The 24,703-nt window shown below is 37.1% G+C and overlaps 1 protein-coding gene across 6 annotated transcripts in view; it reads right to left on the reverse strand.

The window, feature by feature from the left end:
* The window catches only part of SLIT2 (slit guidance ligand 2), a 267,757-nt gene that overhangs the window by 224,473 nt on the left and 18,581 nt on the right, over positions 1 to 24,703 (reverse strand). For all 6 annotated transcript variants that reach the window (XM_086464307.1, XM_086464305.1, XM_086464302.1 and 3 more), the window contains exon 4: positions 22,411 to 22,482. In XM_086464307.1, coding sequence (XP_086320433.1) covers positions 22,411 to 22,482 — 72 coding nt within the window. The remainder of the gene's footprint in view (positions 1 to 22,410; positions 22,483 to 24,703) is intronic.

Below are 24,703 nucleotides of genomic sequence, written 5' to 3' on the forward strand. Positions count from 1 at the left end.
ACTATCTATTAGACCTTTTCCACAGGCAAAAACACAGACCATGAAAATAACATTGAATGAGGAACATAGTCCTGAAGACCACTTTTTAGCTTACAAATTCTAGAACTAAAATCACAGAATGGTAGGGGTTGGAAGAGACTTCTGGAGATCATCTAGTCCAACCCCCCTGCTAAAGCAGATTACATAGGACTGTATCAAGGTGCATTTTGAATATCTCCAGGCAAGGAGACTCCACAACCTCCCTGGGCAGCCTGTTCCAGTGCTCTGCCACCCTAAAAGGAAGGAAGTTTTTCCTCATGTTGAGAGGGAACTTCCTGTCCTCCAGCTTGTGCCCGTTGTCCCTTGTCCTGTCACTGGGCACCACTGAGAAAAGCCTGGCCCCATCTCTTGACACCTGCCCTTTAGATATTTATAAGTGTTGATAAGGTCTCCTCTCAGTCTTGTCTTCTCCAGGCTAAAGAGCCCCAGGTCTCTCAGCCTTTCCTCATAGGAGAGACACTCCAGCCCCCTAATCATCTTAGTAGCCCTCCATTGGACTCTCTCCAGTAGTTCCCCATCTCTCTTGAACTGGGGGGCCCAGAACTGGACACAGTACTCCAGATGTGGCCTCACCAGGGCAGAGTAGAGGGGAAGGAGAACCTTCCTCGACCTGCTGGCCACACTCTTCTTAATGCACCCCAGGATGCCACTGGCCTTCTTGGCCACAACGGCGAATTGCTGGCTTATGGTCAACTTGCTGTCCACCAGAACTCCCAGGTCCTTCTCTGCAGAGCTGCCTTCTATCAGGTCGACCCCCAGTCTGTACCAGTGCAGGACCCTACACTTGCCCTTATTGAACCTCATCAGGTTCCTCTCTGCCCAGCTCTCCAGCCTGTCCAGGTCTCACTGAATGGCAGCACAGCCTTCTAATGTGTCAGCCGCTCCTCCCAGTTTGGTATCATCAGCAAACTTGCTCAGGGTGTGCTCTGTCGCTTCATCCAGGTCGTTGATGAGTGTGTTGAATATGCCTGGACCCAGTACTGACCCCTGGGGAACTCCGCTAGACTCAGCACCACCAATCACAACTTTGAGCTCTACCCTTCAGCCACTTCTCAATCCACCTCACTGTCCACTTGTCTATCCCACACTTCCTAAGCTTACCTTTGAGGATGTTGTGGGAGACAATGTCAAAAGCTTTGCTAAAGTCAAGGCAGACAACATCCACCGCTTTCCCCTCGTCCACCCAGCCAAGTCATGCCATCATAGAAGGCTATCAGGTTGGTCAGGCATGATTTCCCCATGATGAATCCATGCTGACTACTCCTGATAAACTTCTTTTCCTCTGCCTGTTTAGAGGTAATGATGAGCTGTTCCACCACCTTTCTAGGAATGGAGGTGAGGCTGACTACTCTGTAGTCACCAGGGTCATCTTTTTTGCCCGTTTTGAAGACTGGAGTGACATTGGCTTTCCTCCAGCCCTCAGGCACTTCTCCTGTCCTCCATGACCTTTCAAAGATGATGAACAGCTTAGCAATAACATCTGCCAGCTTCCTCAGCACTCACGGGTGCATGCCATTGAGGCCCATGGATTTATGAGTGTCCAGTCCAGCTAAGAGATCCCTAACTCAATCCTCCTCGACCAAGGGCCAGTCTTCCTTTCTCCAGACTTCCTCTCCTACCTCCAGGGTCTGGGATTCCTGAGGACCAGCCTTAGCTGTAAAGACTGAGGCAAAGAAGGCATTCAGTAACTCTGCCTTCTCTGTATCCTCCGTCACCAGGGCACCTGCCTCATTCAGCAGGGGGCCCACATTTTTACTGGTCTTCCTTTTGCTACTGATATATTTGAAGAATTTGAAGAATTAAAATATTCTGTAATCTAAAAGAAATAAAGCAAATTATTTCACTCAGAAAACAGCTTGTGGTGACAAAGTATCAGGCAACCTCATTTTACTAACTCAAATAAAACAATTTCTGAAAGAATTTTACATTTCATCCAGTTTGTGAATTCTGAATTAATTTACCAATTGGATGCCCAACTTAACCAATGCAATCAGAAACAAATAGAAGAATTAGTAGTGCCAAGAATTAGTAGTATTTTCAGCATTGTTCTGAAGTGCAAGAAAATACCCACACTAATTCTATCTTCTGTATTCACATACATTTTTTTAAATGTCGCTGTTTCTTTATTGCAGGTTACAGATAAATTTTACTACTTGGCCTAAAACCTTTTGAAAATTCAGTTATTTTCATATTAAGTTACATATTTGAATGGTAGTGGCATTAATGCACATAAAGATGGAAAAAGTTACACAAAAATGCTTTTGGAGTTTTCTCTTATTTTGGAACTTTCTTAATAAGGAAAGTTTAGATTCTGGAAAAGGAGTATTTAAGTTTGCAGGTGAGGTTATTAGAGGAACCATAGTAATTTTGTCACTAGAATACTTGGATTCTGTTATGAAAGATTTAAATAAACAATGCTGGAATAAAAATTCTCCTTCTATCTACTGCCAAAGTAAAAAAGTACTCAAAAGAATCTGAAATAAAACTCAAAAGAATCATAAAAAATATACCCAGAACTTAACTGCCACACGTAAGTTAGTCAATTCTCAATATAGTAATTTCTAGATGCAGTTTTATTGGTGTCTTCTATTTTATTTCTCTTGTGAAAAGTCCCTTACCCTATCATCAATCAAATTATTGTCACCCTCTTCTTTTTCGGTGTTTACAACTACTATGACCTTGTATCTGAGGAAGCAGGAGCAGTGGATCAAAAACATTCAAAGACAAGGCCCAACACGTCCAAAATCCAATATAAATTAAAAAGCTAGTTTTCCTCAGTGACCTTCAGGAAGAGAGCCAGTATTTCTCCTCAGCTCTCTCTAGAAAGGTCTTCTCTAAAAAGTCTTCAAGAGCTAGTAAACTATCTGCAGCAGAGAAGTAATAGACTAGAGGAGAGTTTGCCTTCCTTTTCCTGGTTGCCAGAAGCATCCTTGTTTTTTCAGGAGTGGAAAGGGCCTGAATGGTAGTGTGTTCTTCCTTCATCTTCTACTCGGGTCCCCCATCCTCCTGAAAGCTCCAGACATCTCCACTTTTGCTCAGCAATTTCCTAAGAGGCAGCAGAATAAGCCTGACCCAATTCTACAGATGTTGCTGCTACCTGACAAAGCACTCAGGGAAGGTAACAGACAGGTCCAATGGAAGCTAGTAGCATATACTGCGTAAAGAAAATTTTTATTTCATTCTCAAAATCCATTTTCCCCTTTAACTCAGCCATAACAAATTTTCTGGCTTTAAGTTCTGCACTGTACTCAAAGTTCTCTAGCCTATGCTGGCTCATTTAACACAGCCACAAAAGCTATACTTTTAGGGCAAAGTCCACTATGGAGGTAAAAATCTCTTAAGTTATATGGCAAGGCTACAGCAGGACACTGACAGAGAGATGCTTAAGGGTAAAAACCTAAAGACACTGCTTCTAAAAACCAGTAGCACCCTGAGATGTTTCTAGCCACTCGACATTTTGGACTTCTCCTCACTGAAAAAAAAAAAAAAGGCAAATAAGTTTTCACCCCAACTACAATACCTCTTATCACAGTTATAACGTAGTTCAACACAGTTGGCCATCGCCCATTCAGTTCAGATTCAGTAGGAAAAGTAAGCTGGCAAACTGGATGAAATCTCCAGGGAACATGGAAAAGAGGGCTACTTGTTTGAAATGCGATCTAAGAACAGATAAGGAGCTTGGTACACAGCAAAAGATCCACTTAGCAAGATATCACCAGCTCCCTTAACCTGAGGTGTGAACAATGCAATGAACAACATGCAATCCACGTATGACACCTCAAGACTAAGTTGCAACATTGCCCCAAAATTTACATTAGCTGCCTTCTGGCTCCCTAGAAGAAATATAGGTGTTTAGTATAAGCTGCAAAGCCTTCAAAATATGCAAGTTATCTTTCTTTGCTCAAGTGTCAATAATCATCTTCAGCTGCAAAACAATTTGTCATGATGATCCTTGGATCCTGGAATTTACCCATCTCATCTTCATGCTACAAAGCAAACATCTTCAAGGGTGAAACAATGAAGCTACCTGTCTTTCCAAAGGGTTTGGTATTTTCTTTCTCTTGTGTATGACAGAGAGGGGGAGGCAGGGAGAAGGAGACAGTGAAAGGAAGGTTAAACTGTGCCTGGCTCTGTTAGGGAATGTTAAGAGCTACATAGACTTGATAGCTATTTTCTAGGTGGGTCTTGGTTTTGCAGGCAAACTAGGACAATAGTTCTTACTCTACAACTATTACACTAAACCAGGCTTTTGTCATTTAACAATTTTTCACATTACAAGAGTAGGAGAATGAAGTTATCAGAAACATACATGGCAATGTGTAATGTCTGAACTGCCTCATAGCAACAATGCTTTTAATATAAACAAATGTATCACTATTAGTTTTTATCATGCTAAGGCTTTATAGGAATGCAACATAATAGTGAAGCTTTCTAAAGAATGGAAGAAAAAGATAACAGTGGTACACTCAGTTTCCTAATTAACAATAATGTCAAGATACATTGGCAGTAAGAGTTTAATAAAAATTGGATTGCAGCTACTTCCTGGGGCTAATGTGGTATCTGTACCATTGCACCACAGAATAGGATATCAGAACACAGTAGGACTGTTTGCCTTGTCAATCACTTGTCAATCTATCCAGCTTTCTACAAATACCCCTTGTATTTGGGAGCAGTTTCACAAGCCTCAGTAATTAAAATTTTTAAGACAATGATAGACACGTTTAGCAAAACTACTAAATGAAAGACCCTAACATGCACAAGGAACAAAAAGTAATGTCGTGGTTACCTTTCACCAATTAGAAAAGTGACAAGTAAAAATCTCCTATAGTTATTTATTTAAAACATATGTTTATTTTTCAGGTATTGTTTCTATTTGTTTAAAAAAAAAGTGTTGTATTAATAAGCACATATGTGTGTCTTCAAAGTCAGCATGTAATTGTTTTTCTCCTCCATTGCATGCTTCCCATAGAAAAAAAAAAAAACAACCAACTTTCTTTTACACAAAGTGTCTTGGAATCATTTATGTTAAAGAAACCTAAACTTTTCCATTAAGAATGTAGAAGATAATTGTTCAGGAGAAAAAGTCATCTTCTCCAGAAAAGACAGAAATCTAGACATCACAATGTCTATCCACTGAGCTCATCAACGAGTAAGGTCACATCAAGGTTCAGGACAGTGATGACTAATATTACGCTTAAGAAACTGAGATGACAAAAAGCTTTCATTGCGCCCAAGAATTTGATGAAATTGATAACTGAAGAATGGAAGATGCATGACTAAACATGATATCCCCTGAGCTCTGACAAGCTATACAAGAAGAACAAGTGTCATTAGAAATTATTGCTGATATCTTATCCTTTAGATGATCCTCTATTTCTTTGCACACAATTTTTTCTTTCATTGATCACTGACATTTAAAAAGTGGATTTGACTAGCATAAAGTTCCTGCCGACTTCCCAGGAAACTTAATGTGGAACACTGTCAAATTGTGCGTTTGATTGCAATATGCAGTCAGAGTTTGTATTGGTGAGGAAATACAAATTTCTGTACTGAAATATTCCCTGTCCTGTGACTCTGGGTTCAGGTTTGGCAAGCTCACATTTCCTGAAGAAATAAAACCCCCTGCAACTCTAACAGCTGGCCAAACGAAATATCTGTCTGTAAAAACAGGAGGAACCATAGCATCTTTTTCCAAATATAAATCTGATGATGACTTTAAGTAAGTAAGATCCATCATAATTCAGACATGCAAGGTGAATTCTTCAGCTCTGGAACACTTCACAAATATTTTATAACTAAACAATATTCCTAGGAATTACAATCTGCATTTTCAAGTGACCATCTACAACAGATGTAGAGCAAGTTACATAATTTGCCAAATTTCTTGGTCCTGGTTCGCAATGCAGGCTACCCTTTTTGGTTGTATAGTCTGCTACTTTCTTCTTCCAGTCATCTTACCCACTTCACATCGAAAAATGTTTGAAAATGGCAAGCAACAACTTAGGTAATGAGAACAATCGGATGACAAAAAACAATCAGCTCCCTCAGCCAGATCCCATATATATACATTACAACAGTACTGGCTGGTACTGTGACAGCAAAAAGTCATCTGGAAGGACCAGCAGGATTCTGATTATCAAAAGGTAAGCATATTACTACCAGACTGTCATCCAGTTCAGAGACAATGTCCAAATACTAAGACATTATATAGATCAATTCATCAGACCAATTAATTGCAGTCCATAAAGAAATCTTCAGGGCTAGAGCTGGCACTGATGGAAGTGGAAAAGTGGAGAAGACCGATTTCCCCGCCATTATGAAAAATACACATCTTTCATCTACAGACTACATCACCATTTTTCAAGATTCACATGCAATTTACAGTATTGTTTCCTACATTTTTCATATGCTTCCCTTGGCACCAGATTTCATTAAGATGCTGGCAGCACCATCTGCAGCTCCAAAAGCATCTCCTCTGTCAACAGCTTGATCTCAGATGAGTCATTCAGCTTGGGCTAGCGAGCAAGGAGAAAAGCCTCTTAAGCCCTTGTAAATAAGTCAACTCAGTGAGCTGCATTAAACACCTTGCAAAAAACAGACAGTCAAGTGAAGAGACTAGAAGAATTGTCATTAACACAGTTTGAAATTCTAACCTTGAAATTGAATTTTAAATTCTGAAATTCTAAAATCTGCCACAGCCCAGATTCCATTGCAAAATCCTGCATCATCATTCAAAACAAACAAAACGCGCCTCATGTCACCCAAGCAATACAGCTCTTCCTAATCCTTGGCAAAGGAACCTGGAGAACCTGATGGAAAATAATCTGCCAGCCACCAGCACTGATGCTCACCACAGGTATCAGTACCATATGGTAGACATCCACTATAGGACATGAACCTATTTAGCAGAGAAAATAAGCAGTACATTTAGAACTAGCTAATGTATTGTGTTTAAATGGGGATTGTTTATATCCAAAAGCAGCAGACGGGGTTGCATCCAAAACAGGAACAGCAAAAAAGTTAAGACCTTTGTGTTCTGGCAGTATTTTTCACACTCTACAAATCTGCTTTCCAAGTTAAGAGTTTTCAGTGCAATCTGTCTTGGAAATTACTTGAGGATACAAAAAAAATTACTTTGGCATTACATATAGACATTAACTAAAAAGAATTAAATAGGGTGGAATTACAGGTTAAGTTAGTGCAGTGCTAGGAAGGTCACGGAAGGCTGGGAAGTAACCGGCTCAGCACCCACAAGGGGGAGCCTGCCCTTGAGAATAAATCTGAACTCTTGCACTGCATTAGACAGTTTATGGTTATCAGACAGCCCACCAGTCTACAATTCAGCACAGAAAATTTTCAGCAAGCTTTAGGCTTTAATCAGGGCTGATGTTTGCATAAGAGGAGAGTCATGGGAGAGGAAGAGCAGGAAGGAAGTTGAAAGAAATTAAGAAATTGGAATGTGAACTTTACAAAGGGAATACATACAATCTGACTGAACGCACTGATTTTTAAAAGGAAGAACCAGCCCAGGGAAACAGGAATGGAACACACATACTCAGAAGATATATTTCCTATTTATCTTGGTTCCTATACTATGCCTATTTTCACTTCTAATCTGCTTGGAAATGACTAAATATTTGTTAGTATTTCCACTTTGGAACTATTTATCTTCATAGCCATGGTAATACATTCACATAAAGGCATCACAGCTGCCAAATTCCTTCGTTACAATTTGGATCATGATGTAGAGGCTGGGGTGTTGGCACTTGTGTCTCACTGGACCAGCAACAGCAGACACTCATCATCATCAAGTCATTATCACATTTTCCTTTCATGGCTGTGTTTATTTTAAGAAATTCCCATGTGTTCAAACACTACCTAGGTTTATTTCAGAGTACCAATTCTATATAAAACTTCAGCACAAATAGGTATTTTCTTACTTTCCCTTTACAGTTCATACTTTCTCTAGCAGTTTCCACATATTCACATCTCCAACCCAACATAGAAGAAGAAAACAAAAACCATAAACCAGACCAAAAGCCATATTTATCACACATGCTTTAAATCCCCCCTCAAAAGCTTACCATGTTCCTTTTCAAAACTACAGTTAATTCACACCATATTTCCTTTTTTAAAAAAACTCTCATATTTGGAAAGTTTTATGTCATGTAATCCTCTCTAAACATTACACAAACTCAAAAGCACTTCTGATAAAACTACACCCAGCAGGATATTGCAATTAAGGATAAAGCAAAACAAAGCATCAATTAAAATGTGATTTCTGGTTATACAATATTTTCCTCTGGTAAGCAACTGAAACCAAATTCAGAACATCCTTTCCATCTTCTTCTGGACCACCCAACTTAAACTGAAATATTTTTCAAGTATTTGTGTTTTGGTTTTTGGGTTTGTTTGTTTATTATTATTACTGGTTATAGCTTTCTGTGTACACTATTTCTTCTCCTATCTGTATTCACAGAAAATAGACCCAGGGTTTTCCACATCTTGATTTCGAGGGAAAGAGATTCCTAGCAGATCCAGGCAAATTCTTTAACCATGGCATACCAAAATTATGATGAGCAAACATTTGAGCAGTAGGATACATTGATTATCTTCTGTCTGTATCTTCCTTCAGGCACACCAAATCTACTCTCCCTTTTTCTTTAAATGCCAAATTCACATGGGACCTGCACTATTATTTTGCAGAATGAGATGTTACACCACTAAAAAAGTTTTCTGCAGCATTCACATTTAGAAACTAATTGGAAAGTCATCCTAAGTTCGGAAGCCAAAATAAAACACAATGAAAAAATACAGTCATACAACCATAATTAAAAAATGCAAGTAAAGTGAACAAAAAAGTCAGATTAATAACAGCAGACTTTCTTACAAAACAATCCCACCCACAGCTAGATCATGCAAAAAAAAAAAAAAGGCGGCACTGAATACTGTTACAGGAATCTAGTTTAAGTTCCATTTTGAAGAAAGTACATAGTCAAATAGCTTTACATTTCTAAGGAACCATAAACTGGAAATATAGCATCACATTCTTATTCTCTGTATGCAAATATTAAGCTCCAAATGTATACCTCTTATTCATCAAATAACAATGCAACATTTAATGGATACAGACAGTATTTTTCTTAACTGCTTTCTTTCAGACAAACTCGAAGAAATCTTTTCAAGACAGGCATCACCAGCTTTATTACATTTTTCCATTTGATTACTTCTCAAAGACTGGGGCTTCTTTTTGGTTTTCATGTGTGTGTGCTCTTTTTTGTTTGTTTTGGTATGTAAACACCTTAAACATCACTAATGAAGGCCCAACGAACTACCAGTGCTAATGCATTTGCATACCCACACATCACACACTAAGGCCTTGCTGTATGCATGAAAAGCAGAGCTATGAACACTCAAATTCCTATTTCTATTCCAGGGAACACAGAAAACTAAGTGGTTATGCTAACAGTGCTTTACTTCAGGAAACGAACTTTGAAGTCTTTTACAGCAATTGTAACACAACCGTATGATTTTTTTTGTTCAATACAAAACACTTTCTAATTTTGTTTCTGAAGATGTGCAACAATTCTTGTGTACCTTAATCTAAATTTCTTTAGAGTAAGTATGTGAAATAATACGCTGATAATTCTTCAGCACTTTTCCGCCAGCACTGAAAGGGTCTCTAGGCTGAATCCTACATTACAAACTGTCATGGTGATCTGCAGCTCTTGCAAGACAAATAGTGTTCTCTGGACGAAAAGACAAATCAGCAATCAGTAGATTCCTAATACAGTATTTGCCACTTTCAGGTAAATGTTAGCATTTTCATATTTCAGAATTTTCTCCCTATTATCAACTCACTGTCTAGGGTCCATCTAGGTATGATAACTACCACTTGTCAACAATATTTGCTCCCTCTGACTCCATTTCACTATCCTAGTCAAATACATTACAGAAACACAATAGTGCAAGCTGTCATACCGCAAAACAGAATTAGGCTGTTCTCCCCACTTGGCACCTTTGGGGATAAAACCACTACGAAGACAGCTTGTAACAGAGTGGTTTGGAGATCAGCACTGAATAAAATTACGGGCAGAAAAAGCTTTGACTTTCTGTTGCTACAGTGAAAATCCAACATCCACTGTTACTCCTAAATGGCAAATCTTGTGAATTTATAATTCCAGCAGACTGTCAAGTTCCATTTCTTTAATAAGAATTCATATATCTGGAAGCATTACTACTATTTTAACTAGAATGCTGAGTATAAGCCAAATGATGATTCTTAGGTCACGCATCTCAAAGACTTGCAACTTGCTGCAGAAATCTTTTCTTGACTAATCAACCTCCTAATTCAATTACATTTCCCCCAGCTTTGCTCCCCCCATATATGCGCACACACAATACTGCCATTCTTTCACTATCCCACTCTTACATAACTAAGCTAACAGCACACACTCATTTTAAAGCCTTCCTTATAACTCAAATCCAGTTGTTTTCTTTCATTTGATGAAAGTCAAAAACCAAACGCAATAGATTTGCAACCTGATTACAAGAACAGGCAAAAATTTAGTTTAGCCAAAATACTAGTGAAATGTTTTTAATGTTACACCAGAATGGAAAAAAATGCATTTGAAGAGAATATCCCACAACATTAGCTAGAAAAGCAACCCACCTTGCCATTGGTTTTGCAAAACTACATAGAGTACTTAGAAATATTTTCTTTTCCATTTCCTGCAGTGCATTTGATACATATGCACAAAATTGCATGATTTTTCCATGCTGCATTGTACACTTACTGCTATTATTATCATTAAGTCTCTTACAAGACTTTTCTCCCTAGTGATTACAATCTTGAATTTGCCATAAGGATTTTGCATTTCCCGCATTCTCCAGTCCATATCCAACTGAAAAATCATCTTGGCATACTTTATTTTTTTTTTAAATCTCTCAGTATTATTTCCTCTAACAAAATTTACTTGTCTGCTGTTTACACAGTTTAGATCAGTAATCAACAGGCTACAAAACAATGGACCCAATAATAAATACTTCACCCCAGTGCCTTATCTAAAACTTTAACAGTATGTGGCACAACTAGCCATAGCTCAGCAGCTTTGAACCTAATTTTTTATGTAAGATTTCAAAGTAAATGTGACAGTAACCTGCAAGTTGTAAAATCCTTTCATCTTAATATGGCAAGCTACCCAAAAAAGTTTTACTAACAGTAATTTTTATTTTAGATCTTAAAACAGTTGTACATTTTTCTGATTATTTCGTAGCCGAAGAAGTCTTGTAACATGGCGGAAGATTCTCTTTTGCACAGATAAAGCCACTGTTATCAGCCAGAATGGTCAAAATGACCTGATTTGGCAGTTAGACACTCAAATCTGAACACATCTGTCTACCTTTGTTGGTGAGTCAAAGGAAGAGCAATGCTATAGCTGTGTTACTTTTTTCTAGATGAAATTTAAATTTGACATCTGCCAAACCTGCATACAAAACTAAAATTTAGCCAACACCTCCGCGCTCTGTGTCAAATTTGAAGTTTTGGCTTTTGCACCTCTGACATGAACGCTAAACTGGAGATCAAGAAGCAAAGCACTCCTCTATAGATTTAGTAGGCTCTTCACTTCCTAAGTGTTATGTTTTTTCGTTATTAAAAATCACTCTGGGATTTTTTTTTTGGAGTGGCATTTTTATTTTGTTCTTGTGTTGTAGGGGCATAAATGATGAGGAATATAACAAGTTATAGCGTAGGAGAGTTACACAAAAGTATTTGCTCTACTAAATCTACAGATACATCACTAAAATCAAGGAGGGAAGTCAGTCTTCTCACCTTTTACAAAGAATCGACAATTCATAAAAAAAACAGAATATGACAGAACCAATTAATCATGGACTAGATCTAACACTAATGCAGAATTAGTAAGAACTAGACAGGAATTTTCTCTAGTCTCAGAAATGATCACTGCTTTCCTGCAGCATATGTATGTGTTTGAGTGTGTCGGTTTTTTAGTTCACGTAAATAGCTTTCTGTAGTTCTGCTAAGCTTTTCAGATTTGTTCTCCTCCCACTTTAAGATGTACATTTACACTTTTCTCTGTTTAGTCTTCCGTATCTTTATACTCTGAGAAGTAGCTACTACAGATACTTCTTCATTACATTAGCTGTTATCCTATCTTTACAACCCTTCCCTGTGGGCTTTATCAAACTCGAGATGCAACCTTTTCAGTTTCGAGGTCAATCAACTATCTAAATCCCTTCCAGCTATTCACCATTCCTACAAAAATCTGCAGAACGAGAGAAAAAGAGTTGATGTTTCTTCTACCTCCCTGTATTAAAGTACTAAAAGCACTGAACAGCCACCAAACCCCTCCTCATACACGCTACCTTATGAAGTATGAGCAGCTCTTCGTTACAATTGTATGGATTACACATTCACAGTAAAAATAAAAATGTCATTGAACTGTCTGGACAAAACTGGGAAAGAAAAGAAAGAGGCAAGGATTTTGTCTCTTGTACGTACTACCCTGCAAATCCTCAAGGAGTACTTCACCAAAAGATTTACCCCCCCTCCATTTCAGCCCTTTTTTCTTCCCCCTAAATGGAAAGAAGCCTTCAGAGCATGGTCCTTTAAATACCCTTGAGCCAGGGAGGGCCTGCACCTGGGCTTGGCTGTAAAGATGAAAAGAGTTCAGCAAGTCCCAGCTTTATTCCCCACGAGGTGGGTCTGAACAGCCATTAGCAGAGCAGGCCCCTCAAGTGTCTGAAGGAGAGAATAAATTCCACTCGGTATTCATAAGCGGCCTTTCCCAAATAAAACCGCCAGCCCCAGCTCTGGTATCCTTAAAACTGCTACAAGGACCAGGACAACAGTCCGGGTTGTTCATCGCTGCAGCCCTTGCTTTAGCTCTCCTCTGAGACCAAATATTGCACTTTGTATATTGGCACTTTTCCTTACCATAATGAGAGTCCCTTTAATTAGTACTTAGATAATTGATGTGACCTGCCCGCCAGGACTCTGAGTCCCACACAGTTCAAAGTAGTTTCGGCTGAAGCCTATTGGTCTGCGTGTGGGAAGTTTAGCCTATGTCTTCCTGAACACACTGCTAGTCTTAGTCACTCAGGGCAAACCTAAAATCTCTACCAGGACTGCAAAGTGAAGAGAGTAATCTAAGCGTGGTACAGGGTAAGCCTCTCTTACCTATCCTAAGCATAGCCTCAGTACTCCTTCATCTGGCATGTCAATTCAAGACATGGATATTGCAGATTTCTTTCTCAATTAAAAACACTGAAAAATGTACTCAAATGGTGAAACATTAATTTAGCTGTAAGTCGTCCAATAATTCAGACAAAAGCAAATACAAGTACCTCTGACAAGTCTCTCTCTGAATATTAAATTTCAACTTAATAAATATATTCAGAGAAGTCTGAAAAACATTGAGATCCCACTGGCAGATAGGACTCACACTGCAGCTGTAATATTTCATCAAATGTTGGATGGTTTATGTCATTTGTGTGGAGAAAAGGAACATTTACTGTATCAGCAGATTCCTTAGTTTTTCAGCTCAGTTATTGACATGTGTAAAGGATATGATCATCAGTAAAAACAAGATGTATACAAAAAAAATCTGTGGGTCATCAATAATTAAGCTGCACGGGAGGTTTTATTATTAATCTATTAACCTGCTTTAAAGTTTGGGGCTTTATCCCCTAAAGCAGAGACTGATTAAAACACACCCCTAAAAAAAAGAAACCCCAAAAACCCAATCTCTAAAGCTACCTTTTTACTACAGTGTGTTTATGAAAACGCATCAGTTGAAAAGCAGGTGCTCTTTAACAAAGAGCATTTCATCTAGCTTTAGCTCTAGGATGCAAAAAACTATTCAAACATGCTTTGTAGGGCAACATTATTGCAAAAAGCATTTGTAGATCAACTTTACAACAATTATGAAGGGCCAAGAGCAAATTAAAGCTTTTAGATAGCCTTGACTTTCTTTGATACAACAGAACATATGAAAGTGGATCTGTGCTGGCTAAAGTGGATATGCATTTTTGTAGTAATGTTGCTTCCCTTGCCAACTTCCTATTCCTTTTGAAGAATTCAGACAGTAGCTACTACAACCAGTGCCCAATATGTTGTCTGTTTCAAACCTTTTTTCCTTATAGAAGCTTGTATATTCCTATCAAGAACACAGACAAATCTGGTAAAACAATAATCTTTGATTTTAATTTTTTTTTTTTATTTACTGCAGTAGAATTTTTGTTGATATGTTCTATATGTATTAGTGATTCTCTAGGAAAAAATTATGTTCTTTATAAGAATGTACGCTTTGGAAAGTATTTTTAAAAGGAAAAATACATGTGTTGATTGAGTGTTGGGTGAGTAACTTTAGAGGAGGTTTAAAACAAATTCAATGCATTTAAAATGCTATATAAATCAACATTCAGGATGAAGGGTCAACAGGGGTTAAACTGTCTGTCCTTCTTGACTACATTCATAAATGTCTTTTCTAGCTGTACTTATAGAAGCAATTGCAGTGTAACTTGGATATTAAAACCTCCAAGGAAACCAACAATAAAAGCAGCTAAGAATTTCACAAGTTTTTTTTTTTTTTTCCTTAGGTGTTAATTAAATGATCATTTAACACTGAAATGTAAACACAACATTTTCATCTACTGACAGCGTAGCCTATTATAAATCCAAGGTAATAAACGTCCTGGTGTTAATACTCTGAACCAAGTTCCCACAACACACTAAGATGCCTTGTCGTGTCTAAGGTTAAGCATCTAGACACAAAACAAAGATTGTGCCTACTCGACTTCCAGTTCAATTTTCCCATCGCCCAGTGACCTAGGTAACACTTTGAGCAATAAAGAATAAATTTAATTTCTCCAGCATTTTGTGAGGATTAGGAACAATTGTTGGCCTGCAATGACTTTTTATCCTTGGATTCTTTCTCTTCCAGAGCATTCCCCCAGTTCTAAAAGAAAATTCTGATGGTTTAAGACACAGAACAAACAGAACTTTAAATTAGGCTTTTTTCAATCAATTGGAACTGTTGGAGGGGAAGCAATCAACCTTTCTTTGGACTTTTCTCAGCTATTCAGTTACTTTAGGCTTTAATCTTCCACTCGCAGAAGAAACCTACCATCATAGGGACAAGCCTCTATACTTTCACATTTTCCCTTGGCCTGATTTACTCCTCTTCTGTTTTTTTTTTTTTTTTTTAATCACGATGACATGGCCGCACTTAAATGTCCACTCTGTGCAAGCCGTGACTTACAGATGTCCTCTTTATAACGTTTCGCACCATGTTTCTGCACCACATAATAATGGCATTTCCTCCGACATGCCTTTTTACTTTTCATTACTTCCTTCACTGAGATTCAGTTTCCTACTTGACTCCTGCCTAAAAGGTTTCCTATATCACAATTTACCAAAGCTTTTAAGGTTAACCCTCCAGGAACAACCCAGGGACTGATTCAGACTGGACATGAATACGGTTACAGGTGACCCAAAACTAGCTACTTTGATTTTCATATTAAAAGGCAATCATCTTAGCTCTCTGCTTTAACCACTATCATGTTGACAAAAATACAGAAGATAATTACTTATGCTTGGGGCCAAATAGGACAAGGTAACAAAGCCATAACAGTTAAAGCAGATCTCTCAATTACTCTGAATACCACCACATTACTTTAAAAGAGCTATAGCTTGAGTAATTATCAATTATTAACATTTTCACCTTAGACATTTAAATACCAACAGCTAACAGCATAAAAATGTTTGAATACCACAGATATTTACGTTGGTCCAAAAGAATCACCTTAAGCCATATTTTTATTTGCTTTGTGTTTAACATGATTTTCTAATTAAGGTTAAAGACAGACTATAAACAGCTTTGGAGTGTTTGTTCTAATGAAAAATCAATAGTTAAAAGTATCCCTAGAGATGTAGGGATGTACACTGAAATTAGTCAACTATATCATCTGGTAATGCAGATTACATAAAGATTTAGTGATCTGCCCAGTAGCAGAATTACCTTAAAGCCCCAGAAGTCCATCTGATTTACCATTTTATCCCATAGCAAAGGAAATACTGCTTGTAAAAAAAAAAATAAACCACATGAAATCACGCTTTTATAAATTAACTGCAAATTATCTGCCATTTAAAGATACCTCCCAAATATCTCAAAATTAAAAATACAAATATCCATCTTGAAAGAGCCATTTCACAAGAAAAAAGTTTTTCTCCAATTTTAAGAATCCTGTACTACTACTTCAAGTAACATCTAACCTGACTTCCGTATATTTGGTACACCATTTTTTTACTGCACAACGTCATGGCAGGTGCTGTGAAAAACCAAAAGAAATCATAGCTCAGGAAAAGCCTACAGATTAAGAGGTTGTAAAACAAAGGGCAGGAAGAGTAATGCAGTGAAGTTTGAAGTCCAATAATTGCACAGAGTGATTATACATTTTACCTTTTTTTTTTTTTGCTGAGTACGTTTCAAAAGTTCATTCTGGTTCCACCAACACTTCCATCCAGCTGTTTGCTGTTGCTACGATATAACCACCGCAAGTTGTACACCAAATGCATATATATATGTATGTATATATAATTCTCGCTTCTGTGCTCAAAAAAATAAATCACCTGACAAACTGCACAACTTTTTCCAGCACTTGGAAAATACCTAAAAAGTCATCTTGCCATCTCTAACCCTACATAAGTAGGGCTTATGTCTAACGCAAAGCTACAGCGGTATTTGTTTCACTCACTATGTTGTAAAGAATGACTGAGTTTTCAATTTTGAAATGTTATAGCAGAGAACGAGGACTGAAGGTAGAAACAAGTAATGGTAGGAGAAGAGAAAAGATGCACATGCAAGCCAAGTTGCATAAAATATTCAAGCTCCTAATTCACTTTTCACTCTAGGTTAACAATAAGCAAGTAACAGAAGCAACGATCAGTCTTTATAATGTCTTACAAAAGTTTATCTCCTAGATCTTCCATACCAGAGAATGCCAGAGAAGAGGTACTACAAACCTAGCACAGAGGCAACATGTTTTTACTTACTTCAGTTTCTTCTTACAGGTAACAAACCCTAACAAGTATATTTTTAATAGCTATTAATTATTTTATTTTTAGATAGCCCTATCTATCTATGGACTGCAATTATAGCAAACATAAAACTTACATAACGGTAACTGGCAGTGGATTTGCAGCATACAGGACCAAGTTCACCCTGAAAAAATTCTAGACTGGGGCCATAAGACCTTGTATTAGCAACAATGCAGTTGTTGCTTCCACACTGCAAGAAGGAGTAGTCATTATTCATATATTAAATTAGAGATTTCATTTTAATTACTTAGTTACAATACCACAAAGCTAAAACTGTATACTCATTTTATACATATACTATATGCAGTATCTCTTCATTAAATAATAATTTTGAAAGATAGTTATTTTCTAAGAACTATAGTCACTGTTCAAAAGTGATACTATTAAAATAATGCTAATAATTGAAAACTAAATAGTAGGAGAATTGGTATGGTATTACCAACTTTACTGCTCATGAACCTACTAATTGCTCAGATAAAATAATTTAAACATTCTTGTATTTGAACTAAATCACTGCGGTAGAAAAACACAAGAAGTCAAAATGGATGCAATACATGGAAGACTTACTTGTTTTTATTTACCTCTAAAAGGATAAGATTTGAATTTATCATACAAAAGAAAAATCAAGTTGCCTTGTATGCACGTTGCCGGAATGCCCTATAACAAACCACAAGAACTTAAATTACTAAAAAAAACCCCACCAAAAGCACATTCCTGGGAAAGATACAGCAACAAGGTGGCTTCATAATTCACGTTCCAATAAATCTTTGCTTAATTGCTGCACATCCAGCACACTTCTGCAATAAGGTGGAGCACGCTGTAATGTTATTGCAGCACATACAACAGTGGAAACCTACCCATTACGCTTCTCCAACAGTGGTTCCTTTAACTATTTACTTGCAAAAGGATAGGGATCCATCCATATCGCCTTTTGAAAAGGGGAAATTCATTCTTGCTTGTCGTTCAATTTAACATCCTGAGCCACCTGTTTCCAGCTGGAATAAGATTTCAGAGGCTTTGGGATAATCAGAATTTTTCTAATGAGCTATTTCTCTATTGAGTTGTTAAAACAGATTCAGACCAAAGATCAATTATCTTCTCTACAAAATTTTGATTATAGTCTCACTTGCCATGTTTACTGTTAGCAGGGATGTGACAGAACTATAAATTAAGCCTCAAACGCAGCTACCTTAACAATAACGAGACCGGCGCTTAAAAAACTATTTTAAAAGTTGCTGGGTTAGCATCTGACATACGCCACCTTCTTAATCTTTCTTTCATTCCTATCCGATGTGGGTTTTTTCCCCCTCTCACTAAAGGTGAAAAACAAAACATCGCTCAGCAAGCGACGCAAACCGCAGGTTCTCCCGCAGCAGCCCGAGCCCCAGACCCGAGGGCCGCCCGGAGAACGCGCCCCGCGCCAGCTGCCCGCAGGCTCCCGCGCTGGGGGCCGCAGCGGCGCTCGGGGCAGCGGCCTGGATGAGTAATGATGTCGGTCCGGCCGGACAACGGTAACCCTGGCAACTGTAACCTGCAATTCCTGCCGAACCATTGTGGGATTTATTGTGGCAGGGGCCAAAGAGGCCAAGAGTAAAATGAAGCCGAGAACTATGGTGTCTGACACATCTAGTACCACACACTTTAATCATAGCTGGCAGAAATTAATTCAGGAGGAATTTTTGCATGGGCCCCCCATGCAGCGTGTTTTGCTGTTGTTGTTGCTGTTGCTCTGGCCTAAGACTATTTTTTTTAAGTCTTCTTTTATGTTTAGGTTGGGGTTTTTTTCTCCTTTAATTATTAACTGTTAGGAATGTCTTTGAGTGACTAACATCTCAAAACTGCATGTTTACTAATCAGACTATATTAAGACTTTTTTTTTTCCTTTAGAGAACACCTTATTCACAGTGTATATCTTCTCAAGTACGCATATTAGAAGGAAAACATACCTACTATCAGACCACATCCACTAGAAAGACTGTTTTTTCAAAGCCAGTATTGCCTAACTAATAGCAAATACTGGTCAGTAAGGAAACTTAACCTCATTTCAAGCAAAAGAAATGTAAGTCAAAAGGGACAAGCTTTATGCATTGAATTCAATAACTTTTACACGCCACTGATTAATAAAGGTATCTTTTAAAACTGAATTCTCAAACAGCTTTGGGTCCAGCACTTGGTATCCTGCAGCAAACAGCAATCAATGAACTGTGATCTAACCAGCCAAAGTAAGCAGTCAAAATCTATTTGTCTCAGATAAGCACTCACTAGGCTGTAGGAGTTCTGCGTACTAAGGTATCATCGCTAATGCTAGACAAGTTAGCGTGAGTGGGCATACAGGTCACCGAAAAGACACATCCCCTTCTTGCAGGAAAAATACTTGTTGAACAAGGACTTACATTACCCCAGGAGATTTACAACAGCACCTTTATTTTAACAGTATTGGATCAAAACAGAGGTTCACATACATTGTACTTTGAGAGATACCTTGCAAGGTAAGATTAATATACCCTACAGCACTGTTCATACTATTTTTAGCATTAACTACTTCCCACTGAAATATTTATGTCAAAACACCTTTGCAGATAATTCTTAATGGGAAAATCACTTTCTGCTTTGACTGAAGTTATCCATTTTAACTAGTTCCAGAAGATTTCTTGGAAGGTGCTAAATTGGAAAGAAAGTAACGTGAAAAATAATTTGTTTAATTACCTTTGAAAAGCAAGTGTCTTTAAACACAGAAAATAATACACTGTCTCTTTTAAACTCTCAACCTATCGCTTTCCTTTACTTACACTTCCCATCTGTCAACAAGTGCTTGTAATTTTATTACACTGTCCTGTAGTTTATGCAGAGTTGGTATTATTTTACAGAGTTCTGTTAATGGACTGGATAAATGGTAATGCTATTTAAACTAGTCTCCTGCTCCAGCAAACACAGCTGCAACTGTACTACTATTTCTAGGCAAACATCTTGACCTGAACACGCAGTGCTCTCTCAACCCGTCCAAAGAGAAATTGGAGCAGACAGCAAAGGGAAAGCATAGCCGGCCGCTGGCGGCAACCAACTGTGTCTAATCATAATTCATATACAGTGTACCCTCTTTCTTTTATATTGCATTTAGGCTACACAACAAGCATATGTGCTTCTTCACCTGGCATCTCATTTACAGCCAAGGGTCAAATGGTAATTATTATTCACAGAAGCTCAATAGTATGTTGAAAACTTGCAGTACACACACTGTTTGATTAGCTGTTAAATGCCAAAAAATAAATACTAAAACCAAAGCATATTATACATTTTATTGATCACGTTTAGAAACTTTAATTCTCCTGAGAAATGTATTTATTTGGTTGTAAATACATGTAAGCATATACAATGATACATGTAAAAACCAAAATAATTGTGTAGTCTTCATAGTGATCAAGCTACATACAACCTGAACACCAAGCAAGAGCATTTAACTAGCATCAATCCCTTTGTTGGCCTAATACTATTTTAATTACAAATTTAGCGTTAAGCAACTGTAGATTTTCAGTATCACTCATATTTTCTTTTAAACATGAATAGATTACAACCAGACATTCACTTTCATGGTCTGATCAACAATAACCCTTAGGCAGCGGAAATTTAATACTGTGAAGCCAGTGATCTCTTACTTTCCACCATATACGCTACGAGCAGTTGTGTGCTTTATGTCAAAGGACATTATAGATTCAAGACTAGCATCTATCAAATATACAATTCTGAATTAAATATATTCAAGTATGATTTTCCCTGAAGTGCACATCCACTTTTTGCCTGTGAATTATTGCTCATTTCTATTTTATATGAATTTAGATAACAACCATTACACTGTAGGTGGAATAATAAAATGATCATAAATCCCTTTCATTTTCCTTCCTGATGGAAGTAATATCTTTATCATGGCTGGTGGAAATAAGAGTCTCAATTGTTAACATATAAAACCACATACAAATATATTATAGCAGAGTAAATTATTTTTGTTTGTCAGAACAGAAGCCTTCAGGAGCTTTCTGGCCTAGTAATTTAACAACTCATTGCATCTACAGTGAAGTTCTGGAAACAAAGCATACATCCAAAGCAAAGGAAAGAAACAAAAATACACAGAACTAAATGTTTATATTAATAATAGAGTCATTTTCTGGTTTTCCTTTCATATTACTGTGAGGGGGGGAAAAGAACTACTATTTCACAATATCAAAGCAGAAATCAATACCTAAATAAAAGCACCTAAAAAAAAAAACGAATCAGAGGAACTCCACCTTCACTTTTTTTTTCTTCAAGCACACAAGGGCTGAAACCTCAATAAAATCAGAAATTCAACAGCAGAAGTATCACCTGAAGTCTAAAGAAATGTGTCAAACATATCTAATTAAAACAGGGCTGTATTTGTACAACCTTTTCAAAGCCTACTTAAGCATGTCATGTTGTATCCCTTCTATACCACATACAATAACTCAAAAAGTGCCTTAAAATTTATGTACACGATCACTTATTGTAACAAAATTAATGCAGAAATCATTATCTAAACTTCATTCCATGTTTTTACTGCAACAGAAATAAGTGGATTCTTAAAAGGGCCGATGGTTAAAACATTAATTTAAAATATTGCCAAGAGTAAAACATTACCAAACCAAATAACACAATCAAAACAAAAACTCATTACCCAATTAGATATAGCTTTTATTTAAGATAAAACATTTCATTTTTTTTTCTTCACAGAGCTTAAGTTACTATCTTTGTTTTCTTTGTGAGGGGACACAGGAGAGACTTCTCCACAGACCTACCATTTGCCAACACTATGATTTTTCTGGTCAAGTGTGCACAGCCACAAAACCAGAACATCACAAAACCAAAGCGCTTACACAGTGCTATATTTCTGGGTCAGAATCTCCACAGGCATTTTTTTATTTCCTTTAACACAGAAACCAAAAAACAAACAGTTGAAAAGGAAAGCCGAAGTATTCTTTCAGCAAAACTTCATTACAGAAGTGGGAATGGATGAAACAATATTTTGTCTCACACAATTATCAGTAGCTAAGCTAGATTTCAAAAAGGAAAAAAAACTTGCAAAGCAATCAAAGAAAGTACTCAGCTTAAACAAAACATCAAAGTTTCTACACATATTTTAGCCCTGTTTTATGGAAAAGACAAAAAATCTAACGCAAGACAGAACAACACATCAATTCAAAATTTTCCAGAATAATAGTTATTGGGTCGTGCCTACTTACAGCCTGTATAACTTCGGCGTCCCGAGAAAGAGCAGTTCAGAAAGCAACTGGAGGTTATTTCTGTTTAGGCGCCTTTAGAAAGAAAAAGAAATAAAAAGTTGTGTTAAATTACAAGTGCTACAGCAATGCAATGCAACCACTTTGAGCAGGCATCCCAGTGCTGTAACAAGCTGATTTTAAAGACCAGAAAGGCTGTGCAATGCTGGTCCATTAGCGGAGACATGGTCCAGCAGTAAATTTACCATGGACTAATTACATTTTCTGGTTTCCCCAACAGACCATATTACCTATTTTATGAATCTCTGTAGTGTGAATCAATTACTAAGCCAGGACTCTATCCTGCATAAACAACCAGAAAACTAAAAATACAAAATCAGCAGTGTAACTTCAATTCCCCACAAACTCTGTGTTCCTCTTAGGATAATGAAGCAGATAGACATTTTGTGACCATGAAAAGGTTCAAGGGAACATGTATCAAGTGCATACACTTAGTTCAGTAATGAGATAATGTATCTAAAGATCCATATAACCTATTTAAATAAAAAAGGAAGCTGTTACAGAAACCTTGATCAAATAAACATCAGAAAAACCAAAAAGTTAGAGCTTGTATTTGGCAATACAGGGGTTTGGGTTTGGTTTTTTTTGCATACAGGTTGTTTTGGTTTTTTATCTATAGGTGTAAAGATACCAAAAGGAAGTTAAATTAAAAAAAAAACACAATCAGTTGTTCACAAGACAGTACAAAAGAAAGACTACAACTGGAATTTAGAAGGTATACATTTATTAAGTTCCTCACTGAACATGCTGACTAGGGTCAAAACTGCTTAGTTTGAGGTGACATTTCAAAGCCCACCATATTATAGCCATAGGCAACAGAACAACAGCTAGCCAAGACAAATATACTCAATCTTCATGATTTTTTTAAACACACAATGCAGGTTATTTCTTCTAATGTGTATAAGTGATAGCCCTGGAGCATATAGCCATACCAGTCAGAATTCAAGCTCAAAACAGGTTTTTGTTTGTTTTTATGCAACGCATCACACATGCTACCTGCCATTCAAGCAAAGCAACATACTGAAAAAATTGTTTTCTCCCAACCTCATCACATGCCCTAGTTTGCAAAGCATAGTGCTTCTCAATACAGTAATCCAAAGCATACCTGGACACCAGACTTCATGATATTATCTGGTATTTATTTTATCCTTACAATGGTTACGTTACATATGTCAACAGACTGCTATTAAGACATTCCACAAGGTGAAAAAAAGACACTGGACAGCATTTTGCAAAATTAAGTTTTAGAATTTCATGAAGCTTCATAATTTCTTGCTTTTTAGTCTTAGGCTGAATTCAAACAACTAAGCCTCTTTAGCCTCTCAGGGCTCATTTTTCATAAAACATTGTTTCATCTTGAAAGGTCTTTCCAACTTACAGGTTTTTCCATAAAGTCCCATATAGTTACACACCTTACACACTTAAGATCCCGTTTTACATAGCTCCATGGTTTAGTTCACTTAGTTACTGCTCCCTTAAAGTTTCATGAGACTACTGATAAGAGCAAAATAATATGAGAAATTTTCTTACATACCCACAGGTTTGCTCCCACATTTCAAACCGTAATGAAGCAGTCAGCTTTTTGAGATCTAGATATCCATAATTCTCCAGCTTTAATGTCAGGGTACTTTTAGTTAGTCAAGCATCAGAAATCCTAATTTCTTTAAGTGAAGAAATTTAAATCACACACTTAAAAGATTAAAATTTAATTTAGAGTGAAAGAAAGATCCTGAAAAGGAAAGACTACAGTACTGGGAATATGTGAGATGAATGAAGACACAGTTTAATAAGAAATAGAAAAAAATGCTTAATCCAGCAACAACAAAAAATTTCAATTGTGATCTTGCAAGTTGTATTTTCAAATCAGTAGAAGGAAAGTTTTCAATATAAAAGAGCTATGAAGTAGTTAATGACTAGTGGAAGACTTCTGATTTGAACATTGCTTAAAAAGAAAACCTTGCCTACATAAAAACAAGAAAATGATACATTTTGGTGTTTGTGGATCTTCTGCATTTTCAAAACAACGTCATTTAAAAATAGACATTTTCTTGCCTTTAGTAAATTTATATATAAAAATTATATACTAAGACCACAAAACTGATGTAGGAATAAAATTCTTTCAAAGTAACAGTTACATTTGTGATCAGAAAAAAAGTAATGTGAAAAAGTTGTTCTTAGACACTGAACCTGAACAAACAGATAAAGAGAGAAATAAAATTCATTTATCCCTTCTCTT

Source organism: Leptosomus discolor, chromosome 4, assembly GCF_034619465.1.
Source record: "Leptosomus discolor isolate bLepDis1 chromosome 4, bLepDis1.hap2, whole genome shotgun sequence".
Taxonomy (NCBI): Eukaryota; Metazoa; Chordata; class Aves; order Leptosomiformes; family Leptosomidae; genus Leptosomus; species Leptosomus discolor.